This window comes from Coregonus lavaretus (assembly GCF_964263955.1).
Source record: "Coregonus lavaretus genome assembly, chromosome: 29".
NCBI classification, from domain to species: Eukaryota; Metazoa; Chordata; class Actinopteri; order Salmoniformes; family Salmonidae; genus Coregonus; species Coregonus lavaretus.
In genome coordinates, this window is record NC_140016.1 from 27,788,859 (window position 1) to 27,806,509 (window position 17,651).

Sequence of the window (17,651 nt, forward strand, 5' to 3'; positions counted from 1 at the left end):
GAAACATAGTCCATCGAGCCTGGCGAGGATTCAGTCTCCTAGCTGCCCGAATGTATTCCAGGTTACGGTGGTCGGTCAGAATGAGGAAAGGGTGTTGAGCCCCCTCAAGCCAATGCCTCCACACCTTTAGGGCCTGTACTACGGCTAACAGCTCCCTGTCCCCTACGTCATAATTCCGCTCCGCCGGACTGAGCTTTTTAGAATAAAAAGCACAGGGGCGGAGCTTAGGTGGTGTGCCGGACCGTTGTGAAAGAACTGCCCCGATACCGGCCTCAGACGCGTCTACCTCTACTTGGAAGGGTAAAGTGGGATCCGCGTGCGCCAGCACTGGAGCCGAGGTAAACAGGTCCTTCAGTCTCCCAAAAGCCCTGTCCGCCTCAGCCGACCACCGCAAGCGCACCGGACCCCCCTTCAGAAGAGACGTTATGGGAGCTGCCACCTGTCCAAAACCCCGGATAAACCTCCGGTAGTAATTCGCAAAACCCAAGAACCGCTGCACCTCTTTAACCGTAGTTGGGGTTTGCCAATTACGCACGGCAGACACTCGGTCAACCTCCATTCTCACCCCTGACGCAGACAACTGGTAACCCAAAAAGGAGACTGACTCCTGGAAGAACAGACATTTCTCGGCTTTGACATACAGGTCATGCTCCAACAGTCTCCTCAATACCCTGCGCACCAGGGCTACATGCTCGGCCCGAGTAGAACTGTACACAAGAATATCATCTATGTACACCACTACTCCCTGCGCCTGCATGTCCCGGAAAATCTAATCTACAAAAGATTGGAAGACTGATGGAGCATTCATTAAACCATATGGCATGACGAGATACTCGTAATGGCCGGAGGTAGTACTTAATGCTGTCTTCCACTCATCGCCCTCCCTAATGCGCACCAAGTTATATGCGCTCCTGAGGTCCAATTTTGTGAAGAACCGTGCCCCGTGTAAGGACTCCGTCATGGTCGCAATCAGCGGGAGTGGATAACTATATTTCACAGTCACCTGATTGAGACCGCGGTAATCAATACACGGACGCAAACCTCCATCCTTTTTCTTCACAAAAAAGAAGCTCGAGGACGCGGGAGAAGTGGAGGACCGTATGTATCCCTGTCTCAGAGACTCGGCAATGTATGTCTCCATTGCCCTTTTCTCCTCCTGTGACAAAGGATACACATGGCTCCGCGGGAGCGCAGCTCCTGCCTGGAGGTCTATCGCACAATCCCCCTGTCTATGAGGCGGCAACCGTGCCGCTCTTGTTTTACTAAACACGAGTGCCAAATCCTCATACTCAGGTGGAATGTGCAGTGCTGGCATCTGGTTCGGACTCTCCACCGAGGTCGCCCCTACGGAAACACCCAGACATAGCCCCTCACACTGAGCAGACCACCCTTTAAGAGCCTTCTCTCGCCACGAAATCGTAGGATCATGGGTAATCAACCAGGGAAGCCCCAGTACCACCGGATACGCAGGAGAGTCGATCAGATAGAGTTGAATCGTCTCCTCATGACCCTCCTGCGTCATCATCCTAAGTGGCGCCGTGACCTCCCTAATCAACCCAGATCCTAACGGACGACTATCTAGGGCATGTACAGGGAAAGGCTTATCGACCGGAAGGAGGGGAATCCCTAACTCAACACAGAATTTACGATCTACAAAATTCCCAGCTGCGCCTGAATCGACTAGCGCCTTATGCTGGGAACGAGGTGCAACCTGTGGGAAACAAACAGGTAATGTTAGGTGTACGACAGAAAGCTCTGGGTAAGTAGGGCGCCTACTCACCTGGGAGGACTCCCCAATGTGTGACCTGCCATCTCCCTCACCAGGGGACCCTCCCCAGCACCTAGCCGCGGTGTGCCCTCCGCGGCCACAGTTGGTGCAGGAGACTGCCCCCCTCGGGCTCCTTCTACTCCTCCCTCTAGCGCCAGCACCTCCGAGCTCCATCGGGCTCGGCTCGGAGGCGCTGGAGGGTGGAATGGGCGGCCCCCACCTGGGACGTCCGCGGGTCGCGAGCAGGGTGTCCAGCCGAATGGCCATGTCCACCAACTGGTCAAATGTTAGTGTAGTATCCCTGCACGCTAACTCTCTGCGGACGTCCTCCCGAAGGCTGCATCTAAAGTGGTCTATGAGGGCCCGCTCATTCCACCCTGCATCTGCCGCTAGAGTCCGGAACTCCAGCGCAAACTCTTGAGCGCTCCTCATCCCCTGTCGGAGGTAGAATAGACGCTCCCCCGCCGCCTTCCCTTCTGGTGGATGGTCGAAGACCGCACGGAAGCGGCGGGAGAACTCCGCATAGGTGACTGTGGCGGCGTCTATTCCCCTCCATTCGGCGTTGGCCCACTCCAACGCCTTGCCGGTGAGACAGGAGATGAGGGCGGAAACGCTCTCGTATCCCGAGGGCGCCGGGTGTATGGTGGCAAGGTAGAGCTCCACCTGTAACAGGAACCCCTGACACCCGGCAGCGGTGCCGTCGTACGCCCTCGGGAGCGAGAGCCGAATCCCACTGGGTTCCGGTTGTTGGACGGGCGGGTTGACCGAAGGTGATGGTGCGGTAGGTGGAGGTGTGGGTACATCGCTGGTCTCCCAACGATGGAGAATGTTCATCACCCGGTCCAAAGCGTGCCCGATCTGATTAATCCGATCATCTTGACCTCGGAGACGCTCCTCCATGATGTCGGTGGGTGCTCCTGCTGATTCCATTCGATGGTGTGTAATTCTGTCAAGAGTTGCTGTAGGTAGGTGTGGTGTGGAATCAGGCGCAGGACGCAGAAGTTAAGTCCAACAAAGACTTTAGTAGATCACACAAAATATAATCCAAAAACAGCCCGAGAAAAGCGCGCACAGGCGTAAACAAACAGGCGCACTAAACATGTGCGTAATCTACTCCTTAAAACAAACAAGGAGGTAAGCTACAAAATAGCGCACCAAAACAGGTAGCGCAGCAACACGACAAGGAACAATTACACACAACACCTAAACTAACAACAAGGAACTAAATAGGGTGCTTAATGAGACCTAACACAAAACAGGTGTGACAAACAGACAAAACCAATCAAACAAGAAACATAGAACGGTGGCAGCTAGTACTCCGGAGACGACGACCGCCGAAACCTGCCCGAACAAGGAGGAGGGGCCGCCTCGGCCGAAACCGTGACAGGGGGGTAGACTCTCTATAGGCACTGTACTTGTCTAAGGTCTCTTCAAATCAATCAATTAATGTGGAAATTGAGCAAGTTGAGGTGACTAAACTGCTTGGAGTAACCCTGGATTGTAGACTGTCATGGTCAAAGCATATTGATACAACAGTAGCTAAGATGGGGAGAAGTATGTCCATAATTAAGCGCTGCTCTGCCTTCTTAACAACACTATCAACAAGGCAGGTCCTACAGGCTCTAGTTTTGTCGCACTTAGACTACTGTTCAGTAGTGTGGTCAGGTGCCACAAAGAGGGACTTGGGAAAATTGCAGTTGGCTCAGAACAGGGCATCACAGCTGGCCCTTAAACGTACACGGATAGCTAACATGATGACATGCATGTCAGTCTCTCCTGGCTCAGAGTAGAAGAGAGATTGACTTCATCACTGCTTGTTTTTGTGAGAGGTGTCGACGAGCTGAATGTACCGAGCTGTCTGTTTGGAATACTGGCACACAGCTCGGACACCCATGCATACCCCACAAGACATGCCACCAGAAGTCTCTTCACAGTCCCCAAGTCCAGAACGGACTATGGGAGGTGCACAGTACTACATAGAGCCATGACTACATGGCACTCTATTCCACATCAGGTAACTGATGCAAGCAGTAGAATCCGATAAAAAAAAAACAAGTAAAAATACACCTTGTGGAACAGCGGGGACTGTGAAGAGACACACACACAGGTACATACATATAGACACTCACTCTATACAAACGTACACATGGACGCCGTATTGTAAATATGTGATAGTGGAGTAGTGGCCTGAGGGAACACACTAAATGTATTGGGTAAAGTGTTATGAAATATAATGTCATGTCATATTTTAAATTGTATATAACTGCCTTAATGTTGCAGGACCCCAGGAAGAGTAGCTGCTGCCTTGGCAGCAGCTAATGGGGATCCTTAATAAATACAATACAAAAATAACATTTATTTTATAAAGTCCTTACATCAGTAGTTGTCACAAAGTGCTTTTCAGAGACCCAGCCTAAAACCCCAAAGAGCAAGCAATGCAGATGCAGAAGCAGAGTGGCTTGGGGCTATGATGTGATATGCTTAGGATATTCTAGGTATTGTGAAACTGATTGAATTGTTCTCTCAATAGGTCCGGTGACAGAGGTGAAAACAGACATTTATGTGACAAGTTTTGGGCCTGTCTCTGATGTTGAAATGGTATGTACCGAATTAACAACTTGAAAAAGATGAATAGCCTAAAAAACGTTTGATTGATGTAGACAATGCACTTAACGTTTCATATAAGAAAAAAGTCACAACCTTAATTGTTTAGATTTTGGTTTCTGCTTCCTCAGGAGTACACCATGGACGTGTTCTTCAGACAGACATGGGTGGACAGGAGGCTGAGGTATGAGGGGCCTATCGAGATCCTCCGACTCAACAACATGATGGTCACCAATGTGTGGACTCCTGACACCTTCTTCAGGAATGGCAAGAAGTCTGTGGCACACAACATGACCGCCCCCAACAGGCTGTTCCGCATCATGAAGAATGGCACGATTCTTTACACCATGAGGTACTACATATACCAACATGCTTTACACCATGATGCACACATTACCCAGCATGCCAGTTTTTCACCATGCTAACATGCTGTCCAAACAGTCTGCGCTGGGAGCGCAAGTGTTGCAAAATAAATGTACACATACATCCAAACTGCTCGCGGCCGTCTGCGTAGCCAGGCGCTAAAATAGAACTTGGTTCTAGAACTTGGTTCTATTTTAGACGCTTGACGCACTGCAAGTCCTGCCTCTCCCATCTACTCATTGGTTTTTAGACGCATACTAACCCACCTGGGTGATTGAGAGATGAATCCACACTCCAGTCCAGTTGGTGGTGGAAATGCACCTTAAAGTTGGTTGCCAACCACTGTATAATATCCACAGAAGAAGATGAAGAATGAACGAGGAGAAATTAATCAAAGAAAACTAACTAAAAACTAAGTTTCCCCTTTTATCTGTGGATCAATTGTCAGAGTAGAGGACATATGATTTTGTGTGACAAAAAAAAGTATAAAAAGATCCAGCAAAACAAATGAACATACAGTGGGGAAAAAAAGTATTTAGTCAGCCACCAATTGTGCAAGTTCTCCCATTTAAAAAGATGTGAGAGGCCTGTAATTTTCATCATAGGTACACGTCAACTATGACAGACAAAATGAGAAAAAAAATCCAGAATTTCACATTGTAGGATTTGTAATGAATTTATTTGCAAATTATGGTGGAAAATAAGTATTTGGTCAGTAACAAAAGTTTCTCAATACTTTGTTATATACCCTTTGTTGGCAATGACACAGGTCAAACGTTTTCTGTAAGTCTTCACAAGATTTTCACACACTGTTGCTGGTATTTTGGCCCATTCCTCCATGCAGATCTCCTCTAGAGCAGTGATGTTTTGGGGTTGTCGCTGGGCAACACAGACTTTCAACTCCCTCCAAAGATTTTCTATGGGGTTGAGATCTGGAGACTGGCTAGGCCACTCCAGGACCTTGAAATGCTTCTTACGAAGCCACTCCTTCGTTGCCCGGGCGGTGTGTTTGGGATCATTGTCATGCTGAAAGACCCAGCCATGTTTAATCTTCAATGCCCTTGCTGATGGAAGGAGGTTTTCACTCAAAATATCACGATACATGGCCCCATTCATTATTTCCTTTACACGGATCAGTCGTCCTGGTCCCTTTGCAGAAAAACAGCCCCAAAGCATGATGTTTCCACCCCCATGCTTCACAGTAGGTATGGTGTTCTTTGGATGCAACTCAGCATTCTTTGTCCTCCAAACACGACGAGTTGAGTTTTTACCAGAAAGTTATATTTTGGTTTCATCTGACCATACGACATTCTCCCAATCCTCTTCTGGATCATCCAAATGCACTCTAGCAAACTTCAGACGGGCCTGGACATGTACTGGCTTAAGCAGGGGGACATGTCTTGCACTGCAGGATTTGAGTCCCTGGCGGCGTAGTGTGTTACTGATGGTATGCTTTGTTACTTAAGTCCCAGCTCTCTGCAGGTCATTCACTAGGTCCCCCCGTGTGGTTCTGGGATTTTTGCTCACCGTTCTTGTGATCATTTTGACCCCACAGGGTGAGATCTTGCGTGGAGCCCCAGATCGAGGGAGATTATCAGTGGTCTTGTATGTCTTCCATTTCCTAATAATTGCTCCCACAGTTGATTTCTTCAAACCAAGCTGCTTACCTATTGCAGATTCAGTCTTCCCAGCCTGGTGCAGGTCTACAATTTTGTTTCTGGTGTCCTTTGACAGCTCTTTGGTCTTGGCCATAGTGGAGTTTGGAGTGTGACTGTTTGAGGTTGTGGACAGGTGTCTTTTATACTGATAACAAGTTCAAACAGGTGCCATTAATACAGGTAATGAGTGGTGGACAGAGGAGCCACTTAAAGAAGAAGTTACAGGTCTGTGAGAGCCAGAAATCTTGTTTGTTTGTAGGTGACCAAATACTTATTTTCCACCATAATTTGCAAATAAATTCATTAAAAATCCTACAATGTGATTTTCTGGATTTTTTTCTCTCAATTTGTCTGTCATAGTTGACGTGGACTTATGATGAAAATTACAGGCCTCTCTCATCTTTTTAAGTGGGAGAACTTGCACAATTGGTGGCTGACTAAATACTTTTTTTCCCCACTGTATGTGACCCACCGCCTCGATTCAGTCTTACGTAGCAACATTTTGAAATTGTGTTTTTTACATTGGATAAAAGTAGAGATGCAGGGCTACAAAATTGTATATCATACACTGCAGTTGAGGAATAATGGGAAAGTAATTCTGCTTTGAAAGTTGATAAATTTATAACCCCACTTTTGAGAAAATGGCCCTTGAATGTTTTGGTACATCTACTGGAGAGCTCTTCTTTCTTTACACCTATTCAGCATCGTTCACACCCTCTTAAGCCTTAGCCACACCCATCTCTTTACAATGAGGAAAAACTTCAGGTAAAAATACACTTTATCTAGACCTTGGCCTATATCCTAATCTGACTTTGAAAGTATCTAGATAAATATATTGTATAAATATTTTATAATTATTAGATGATGCTTACCCAGACACTTGTCTAAATTGATGGGTCATGTGAAATAAATGCTATAACCACCCCCCAGCCACATCTAGCTAAGTGGATGGATCACTATTGTCTAGACATGTACACATGTTCATGAAATAATCACCCCCAGACACACCTGGCTAACTTAATGGGTCATGTGGCCCCGTGTAGCTCAGTTGGTAGAGCATGGCGCTTGCATGCCAGGGTTGTGGGTTCGATTCCCACGGGGGGCCGGTATGAAAATGTATGCACTCACTAACTGTAAGTCGCTCTGGATAAGAGTGTCTGCTAAATGACTAAAATGTAAATGTAATGTGGAGTCTTTTGTTTAGACATGTAGCTAGCTTGCTAGCTATCTAAAAAATAAACCATAATCCGAACCCATAGCTACAGTACAAATGGATTGTCATAGCTAGCCACTATGCATAAAATGCTGGAGTATGAATCTGCAGGTAGCTAAAGCTAACCAACTAGGTTCAATGTTAGCTACCAAGCTAAAATTAGGCTATAACTAGCTTTTATAATGGCTTTCTGAGATGCAAATAATATTACTACACAGATCATAATGGTATCATTAGCTAGTGAGCCAGCAATCTAACGTTCGCTAGCTAGCTAGTACACTTTAACTTGCAATTAAAATGACTTTCTGACAAAATTAGAAAAGTATAATATCTGAAAATGTAGCTAGACTCTTACCCGTATACATGGATGAACGCTTCACAGCAGCATGTCTTTTCTGTTTGGTTTGTAGCTAGCTACAGCTTGTTTGGCCCATTGTTGTGTCAAGTCACTCCGGTTCACACTGACCTTGTGCAGAAAAGTAGTCTATCAAAACTTTTTCCCACTGATCTTTGTCGATAGCGCCTGCTAAATTCTGTGCAGCAATGTTGTTGGGAGCAGTAGCAACACTAATGTAATATTTATTTTTTAAAGCTGCAGTAGCATGATTATCTATTAGCATGCTACATGGCAGATCAATCCGAACTCATCTCTCGGCATGTCCAGCCCATCCATTATCTCAGCCAATAATGGCTGAAGGTTCCTGTCTTTTTCCGTGGCTAAACCAACTAGGCTCGTAATTTAACAATTGTATTCGTATTTACAGATGGCATACAAGTTTGTTATTAAGGCACATTAAAGTTCCTGTGAAGTAGTGACGTGCGACAAAGGCTAACGTTCTTGAAACAGGTCATATATGCATTTCAGGTAAAAATAACAACCTGATGTTTATCTTCCAGGACAAATTAGCTAGGAACAGCAAGCTAGCTAAATGTCCATGAATGTTTCATGTGTTTCGACCTGTCCCCAAATTAATATAGTTGGTTCACAGTTGGTTTTTGTATTTTAACCTGCGTGTCATGAACGCGTCTGGTTGGGATAGACAAAATCAACATGTGCAGGATGGAGCCGGTTTGGTCAGCATGTGCTACTCAGCCTACCTACAGTATCCATCCTAAAGGTAGTGCTCCACGGTATGGATATGATACATGTTTGTCTTCTGTTTGGAGGGGTCCCTACTCTCTCCAACTCCCATTGGTTTTAATAAGTTTAGATGTATGTGTCTGCATAGGTTGACTATCAGTGCGGAGTGTCCCATGAAGCTTGTGGACTTCCCCATGGATGGACATGCATGCCCTCTCAAGTTTGGAAGCTGTAAGTATGATATCATATACTTTAAGTCTATTCTAATAGAAGTGACTTGAGAAGTGACTTAAAAAAGTGGTTCTTCATTCTTCTCTTGAGACTGTAATAAATTGTATGACATGCATACTTCGGAACACTGTATGTATTGACATACACCCCAAAGCAAATCCGACTATACCGTTTCTTAGCAGATATTAAACCTGACACTGTTGATGTGCTTACATGCTTTAACAGTAAACTAATTGGTTCTCTGTCCTGACTGATTTAGTATGCAATGTTTAAAAAATACATATTTTCATACACAGATCACACTAATTTACCATGCCTGCTTATTTTTCCCTGCTTTTTGGTATATCTGAAAGGGGTAGGGGTTAAAAAATACATGGCAAATTAAAACCCACCTATACACCTTTCAAACCAAGACATTTTTCTGCCAACTTTAGCATCCCACCAACTTTTTGCAAACTTTTCTTTATATATGAAAGGTAAGCCTCTACTTTTATTTTCGTCAACCGACCTAGTCATGAGTTCTGCCTACGGCTTAGTATGAAATGTTGCTGTAATTCTGAGGCGGCGTTGGCACACACTACTCTCTTAAGCTCTTGATGGTTGCTAGGCAGCGCCCGTTACCACTATCCTCCTGCCAGTTCTAAACTTTGTGAGGCAGGTCACTTCACCCATCTCTTCGCATAGCTCACCACATGCACTGTTTTCTTAACAACAGCTGGATGGAGCCATAAAGAATTACTGTGGGAATATATATCAATGAATGACAAATATATGGGCAGAAAGTAGGCTAATGCAATTGAAGGCATCAAATTGTTACTTACTGAAACTCCCAAAGTCATCCAATTGTTATAATACATTTGACACAATAGCCTAGCTGCGTGTGTTCAAGTATTTCAGCACTGTTTCATGCTGCTTTGAGACATTACATTTACATTTTAGTCATTTAGCAGACGCTCTTATCCAGAGCGACTTACAGTTAGTGAGTGCATACATAATTATTTTATTTTGGGAATCGAACCCACAACCCTGGCGTTGCAAACGCCATGCTCTACCAACTGAGCTACATTCCTGCCGGCCATTCCCTCCCCTACCCTGGACGAATTGTGCGCCGCCCCATGGGTCTCCCGATCGCGGCCGGCTACGACAGAGCCTGGATTCAAACCAGGATCTCTAGTGGCACAGCTAGCACTGTGATGCAGTGCCTTAGACCACTGCGCCACTCGGGAGACAAGCGTGGCGGATCGTCTTGATAAATCAATCAATGTCCGATTTTCCTTTTCATTGAATCTCCTTTTGGATATTGGTTAGGCTACAATTAGGCTGGAGAAATTTTAGCTAAGTTGAGGTGAGGGCAGCTCATGATCATCTTGTCTGGTTGGCTCATTTAGTAGCACTGATAAGAACATTTTGCCAGCATGTTATTTAGCTTAACAAGTGGATTATTTTGAACTTCACTCTCAGTCGCTTAGGCCTACTCCCGACCTAAAGCCTGTGACTTAATCAATCAATCAATCTCTGTCTGTATATTTGGTTAATTGGTTTCTGGCTGGGCAAATAAGTGGAGGTGGTATAGGTCATCTATTTGTTTGCTCATCTTTCACTGATCAGAAACATTTAGCATGCAATAATGTAGCCTAAATCAAGTGTAGGCCTATTATTTTGCTCAATCGCGTAAAGGCAACTCCAAAAGCCCGCGGAGGTGGTGAAATATGAACACGTGACTCACATGCTTTTGCTGTGGTATCATGATGAAGATACTCTCAATGTAAGACCTTATACCTGCTCCCTAACAAAGCAGCGTGAGGGTAGGAAAGAGAAAGTGGATAAAAAAAAGCATGGGCTTTCCTTGGACTCTGTCCTGATTGATTTAGTATGCAATGTTTTAAGAATACATATTTGTACTTATACCCCTTTCATACACAGATCACACTAATTTACCATGCATGCTACTTTTTCCCTGCTTTTTGGTTAAAAAACATGACAAATTTAAACCCACATATACACCTTTCACACCGTTAATGTTTCAGCCAACGTTTTGGATACTTTTCTTTATATATTGCTTAACACCTCCATAATGTTAAATGCAAACAGCCCCCATGGTTTAGCAACACCCCCCAACCCCCAAATTTGCCAGTTACCCACTGATATGTATAAAAGGGCTATACCTGCAAGAATGTGGTAAATAAGGGTCTGTTTGAAAGGGGGTCATCTAAAAATTGCCTTATATTTGTTTACAGATAATATACCACATCTTCTGTCTGGAATGGGTAGATGTGGTCAATATATCCCAGTTTGTCCCCAATTTTGTTTTTAGAAAAATACTACCATTACCGTTACCATATGCAGTGCCAAACTCGTGGCTTGTGGTATTCTTCCCATTTTGTCATATTTTGGGATTTCATACATATTCCCCAAATAAGAAGTAATTCGTTTTTTCTGACATTGATGCTAATAATAAATTACATTCATTTTGTACCAAAAACAGAACAAAGAAACCCAAATTCAGCACTATTGATCATAATGAGCGTAACGGTCAGCAAAACAGTGACTTATCTCCAATGGAAGAATCTCTCAAATGAGCGTTCTGTCTTATCAGAAAACAGTAGAGGTTTAAAGATAGCATCTGCTGAGGGAAAAACAAAAGAAAGGAGGAGGATCGGAGGATGGTTCCCCCGCACTTCCCAACCCTCCCCCAATCTATTATCAGCAATTGTGACATTGTAGAGGTAGAGGACAAAATAGATTCCTCAGTTATCATTCAGCTACATTATTCTTGGTTTAACATAGTACCTCCCCCCACCTTCCCCACATCCCATCCTCCCATCACATCCTCCAATCCTGGCCCGAAGTCATGGAAGCAGACATAGGATCCGATGGGGCCTGTAGCTCGGGAAAGGTCAGAATCCCTCTTCCCGCCGCAGGTTAGCTCAGACCTATTCTGGATCTCTCCAGAGCTGGTGTGAGTCGGCGCCCCGGCAGCGTTCCACTCCACAACCCGCCCCAGCCGGCCCATTTTCTCTACGCAGTTGGTGTCATGCCAACTTCGAGTCCCCCGTGGGAAACGGCAAATGGGAACAACAGACCCCGACATAAACCCAAGCATGTGTTGTTGTTTTTCTTTCAGCCCTCTTATATGAACTCTCATGTCACATTTCAAAGTTTTTGCACCATTTTTGCAATGTTGGATATGCAAAAACTTTGACATGTAACAGAGAGCTTGTGAGACCTGGCAGTGTGTTTAAAAGCAGACTCATTTAGCACACAGAAGACACCCAGACCGTTTATTACCATGCTATTGTACTACTCATTCTCAATCAAATTATGTTTGCATGTATTAAGCCAGTGAGGGATGTGCAGATCAAGTGGGGAAACCATGTGTGACTGGACTGCACACCATCACATCACACATCATTGTGTCTTTCAAATGCATTGTGATCAACTGACTAGATGAGGGAGATAGAAATGTTTCTCATGTTCACAAAGCTTAGAGTTATGAAGAGGATATCACTTGCATACAGTAGTCAAACCTCATACACTTCAATTTTAACATTTCCACTTATTGACGTTCTCTCTATCTCACAATAAGGCACTATCACTCTCTCTCTCTCTCTCTCTCTCTCTCTCTCTCTCTCTCTCTCTCTCTCTCTCTCTCTCTCTCTCTCTCTCTCTCTCTCTCTCTCTCTCTCTCTCTCTCTCTCTCTCTCTCTCTCTCTCTCTCTCTCTCTCTCTCTCTCTCTCTCTCTCTCTCACTCTCTCTCTCTCTGCTCAATACCTCCATTATACAATATTATTATTTGCGCTACAACTTTGAATTTGCCTCAACCCCCCACTTGAGGGTTTAATCCATATATTTTCCTTCTCTCTCCACAGATGCATACCCTAAAACAGAGATGATTTATACCTGGACCAAAGGACCACAGTATTCAGTGGAGGTTCCCCCAGAATCCTCCAGCCTAGTGCAGTACGATCTCATTGGCCACACTGTCAGCAGTGAGGAGGTCAAGTCAATCACAGGTATGGTGGGCCATTGGTTAGATACAGTAGATATCCCCAGCTCTGATGGTGATGCCATTTTTCAGTTCTTAATTCAGTTTGGAATGTTTTCTGTACAACAGTAGCTTTGTCCAAAATAACTAGTTAAATGTTTATTTTATCATGATTCACTTTCATGCTACTGTCTCCAAAGGCACTCGCTATGGTGTCAGCAAACATTCATGATTTTGTTTGACGCTGTACACCTCAGAGAACAGTGAAGACACAATAAAAACTAGCGGGAGTCCATCATATTCTGTGCTCTTGCTCATTGTCTCATGTCAGTCTGTTTTTTATGGAACTAATCAACCGTGATATGTATGGCTATCTTCCAGGTGAATACGTGGTGATGACAGTGCACTTCCACTTGAAGAGGAAAATGGGCTACTTCATGATTCAGACGTATATCCCCTGCATCATGACAGTAATCCTCTCCCAAGTGTCCTTCTGGATAAATAAAGAATCGGTCCCGGCTCGAACAGTCTTCGGTACGTACACAAATCCCGCCATTCTGTAAAATACTTCTGTTGAGAGGCAGAGAAAATGCAAATGTGAAGTGTGTGAAGAGTGAAGTGCCTCATCTGTGTGTCTCTTAGTCTCCATTTTCATATTGTGACTATGTGCTGCTGAGCAATCGACTTTGCTGTCTTTAGCCTCTTACGTAACCATTAACGGCTACGATTCATTAAATGGGTGTTACACTTCCATTGTTGTTATCCATCAAGTGGCAGTTGCATTTGCTAATACCTGCCCATTTGTTTACTAACATAAGTGGTAGGGCCCCACTATGGGTGGAGTCAGAGATTAAGGAGTGCACCTTAAAGCCAGGAACTATATACTCTAGCACAGTGGTTCCCAAACTGTGGGGCCCTGGGGGCGCACCCCACAGTTTGGGAACCACTGTGCTAGAGTGTATATTACAAGTTCGTAGGAGACCAAGCAAATAGAGGATATTTACTTAACATCGGGTAAGGTAGCCTTGAAGGTGCAAGGTTCCCGGCTTAAAGGTGCACTCCTTAATATCTGACTCCACCCACTTCTGTTTGTTAACAAATGGGCTTTCATCTTACTCTTGAAAGTTGTAATAGCAGAATGTACAAGGTGCAATTTCGAAATTGGGTAGTGCATCATCAGTTTTCCTCTTGTCATGTCAGTCATTGCATACCTTAGAGAGCTATTTATAACTTGTCAGAAATGTCCAGATCAACTAGCCCATGTCAGCTAACGTTTTTAGCTAGGTTTTTTAGCCCATAGATTTTGTTGTAATATTTGAGTCACTCAAATATCACATTAATACACATTAGACATGTCAAAATGTATAGAATTGCATGGAAATTAGCTTTAACACCTGCAAAATCTTCTCTCCGCCAATAAGAGGGGTGTGAAAAGTTTGTGTCATGAACAGTGCTTGTGTCCATAGACAAGACGTGGTGCATGTGCGCCCGTAGCTGGAAGGAGGGCCTGAGTGAAAAGCTTTGGGAACCCCTGCTCTAGCACTAATCAATTCCACTTTCCATTTCCATTTCTTGCTAAATCTGGGTTTTACAAGTATTCCATGTCAATCAGCATTTCTTATGTGTTACCCCATGAGCTTGGGACAACTCACACTGTATTACATAATTGACCCTTTGCCAAGCCCCGCCCCAGAATTTTGGGCAACCAATCGCTCCAATGTATAGCAACTGATTGTGTTGGGTTTAATTCAGAAGAAACATTTCGGAAAGCATTCAGTTGTTCTGACTAGGTATCCCCCTTTCCTTTTTTTTTTTTTACTGTTGTTGAGTCCAACACCTCTGACAAGCTCACGTTTGAAACACATGAAAGCCATTGAGGGCATTACAAAAACTGAGAGTTTTCATCATATAACACATTTTTTAAATGGCTAAATAATTTAACAGTGCACCATGGGTACTTGCTACTGTGATTCCTGAAATGCAGAGCCAGTTGAAGGAGTATTTTTCCCCCTCCGAAATTATACTTTTGTTATATTGTTTGATAGCTCAGCTGGTTAGATAGCTCTCAATCTTATTGACTACCTAACGTTGCTAACGCTAGCTAGCTAGCCAGTTGATATAACAAATCAAATTGTATTGGTCGCGTACACATATTTTGCAGATGTTATTGCGGATGTAGAGAAATGCTTATGTTCCTAGCACCAACAGTGCAGTAATACCTAACAATACAAAACAATGCACGCAAATCCCAAAAATAAAAATTAAGTAATGAAGAAATATATAAATATTAGAACGAGCAATGTCAGAGTCCGGAATTTAAATATACGTACAGTGGGGAGAACAAGTATTTGATACACTGCCGATTTTGCAGGTTTTCCTACTTACAAAGCATGTAGAGGTCTGTAATTTTTATCATAGGTACACTTCAACTGTGAGAGACGGAATCTAAAACAAAAATCCAGAAAATCACATTGTATGATTTTTAAGTAATTAACTTGCATTTTATTGCATGACATAAGTATTTGATACATCAGAAAAGCAGAACTTAATATTTGGTACAGAAACCTTTGTTTGCAATTACAGAGATCATACGTTTCCTGTAGGTCTTGACCAGGTTTGCACACACTGCAGCAGGGATTTTGGCCCACTCCTCCATACAGAACTTCTCCAGATCCTTCAGGTTTCGGGGCTGTCGCTGGGCAATACGGACTTTCAGCTCCCTCCAAAGATGTTCTATTGGGTTCAGGTCTGGAGACTGGCTAGGCCACTCCAGGACCTTGAGATGCTTCTTACGGAGCCACTCCTTAGTTGCCCTGGGTGTGTGTTTCGGGTCGTTGTCATGCTGGAAGACCCAGCCACGACCCATCTTCAATACTCTTACTGAGGGAAGGAGGTTGTTGGCCAAGATCTCGCGATACATGGCCCCATCCATCTTCCCCTCAATACGGTGCAGTCGTCCTGTCCCCTTTGCAGAAAAGCATCCCCAAAGAATGATGTTTCCACCTCCATGCTTCACGGTTGGGATGGTGTTCTTGGGGTTGCACTCATCCTTCTTCTTCCTCCAAATACGGCGAGTGGAGTTTAGACCAAAAAGCTATATTTTTGTCTCATCAGACCACATGACCTTCTCCCATTCCTCCTCTGGATCATCCAGATGGTCATTGGCAAACTTCAGACGGGCCTGGACATGCGCTGGCTTGAGCAGGGGGACCTTGCGTGCGCTGCAGGATTTTAATCCATGACGGCGTAGTGTGTTACTAATGGTTTTCTTTGAGACTGTAGTCCCAGCTCTCTTCAGGTCATTGACCAGGTCCTGCCGTGTAGTTCTGGGCTGATCCCTCACCTTCCTCATGATCATTGATGCCCCACGAGCTGAGATCTTGCATGGAGCCCCAGACCGAGGGTGATTGACCGTCATCTTGAACTTCTTCCATTTTCTAATAATTGCGCCAACAGTTGTTGCCTTCTCACCAAGCTGCTTGCCTATTGTCCTGTAGCCCATCCCAGCCTTGTGCAGGTCTACAATTTTATCCCTGATGTCCTTACACAGCTCTCTGGTCTTGGCCATTGTGGAGAGGTTGGAGTCTGTTTGATTGAGTGTGTGGACAGGTGTCTTTTATACAGGTAACGAGTTCAAACAGGTGCAGTTAATACAGGTAATGAGTGGAGAATAGGAGGGCTTCTTAAAGAAAAACTAACAGGTCTGTGAGAGCCGGAATTCTTACTGGTTGGTAGGTGATCAAATACTTATGTCATGCAATAAAATGCAAATTAATTACTTAAAAATCATACAATGTGATTTTCTGGATTTTTGTTGAAGTGTACGTATGATAAAAATTATAGACCTCTACATGCTTTGTAAGTAGGAAAACCTGCAAAATCGGCAGTGTATCAAATACTTGTTCTCCCCACTGTATATGATGGTGTGAATAGACATTATGGACAGTAAATGAATAGAAAAGGTGTGTACAGCAGTAGATATACAGGATGAGCCATGACTAGAATACATTATGTACATATAAAGTGGGTGAAACAGTATGTAAACATTATTAAAGTGACCAGTGTTCAATGACTATGTACATAGGGTAGCAGTCTCTAAGGCGCAGGGTTGAGTACCGGGTTGTAGCCGGCTAGTAACTGTGACTAAAGTTCAGGGTAGGTTACTGGGTGGAGGCCGTCTAGTGGTGACTATTTAACTGTCTGATGGCCTGGAGATAGAAGCTGTTTTTCAGTCTTTCAGTAGTTAGCGAAGGGTCAATTGAGAATCCATTTATTATATTATAGTCTTCATGATCTTTATTCTATTTTATACCCATTTAGTTTTACTAAACTGAACTTAGTTCATCTCTCTTGGCATTTCTTTGAGTGAGTTGTAGAGGATTAGCTGTGTAGGATAGGGTCATATTAGGATAGGAGTGTAGTGTATGTGATTGAGTAATGTAAGGTTATCAACTACTGGTCAGTGGTTTCTGAGGAGTACTGTTGCGTTCCTGCTAGCTTCATCTGTTCTTTCACTATTGATTGCTGGGGTGTTGTTTATGTGGGTGTCTGAGGTGTGCCTTTCACGAGCACCACTGTAAAATAATAGGAGGCTATTTTGTTCCTGAAAAGTTGTGTTTTGGCTGATCCAGTTGGGTAGGTAGTTGATAAGTAGGTTTAGTATGATGAGTAAATCATTTTTTTTAAATTATTTATTTAACCTTTATTTTATCAGTCATACTGAGACAATGGTCCCTTTTACAGATGA

General features: G+C 44.1%; 1 protein-coding gene across 1 annotated transcript in view; it reads left to right on the plus strand.

Annotated features, from left to right (window-relative positions):
• The window catches only part of LOC311105059 (gamma-aminobutyric acid receptor subunit alpha-6-like), a gene marked incomplete at both ends in the record, with an annotated part of 32,772 nt that overhangs the window by 8,228 nt on the left and 6,893 nt on the right, over nt 1-17,651 (plus strand). The window contains 5 exons of the mRNA XM_084147049.1: nt 4,299-4,366; nt 4,504-4,724; nt 8,836-8,918; nt 12,789-12,932; nt 13,286-13,438. Coding sequence (XP_084003175.1) covers nt 4,299-4,366; nt 4,504-4,724; nt 8,836-8,918; nt 12,789-12,932; nt 13,286-13,438 — 669 coding nt within the window. The remainder of the gene's footprint in view (nt 1-4,298; nt 4,367-4,503; nt 4,725-8,835; nt 8,919-12,788; nt 12,933-13,285; nt 13,439-17,651) is intronic.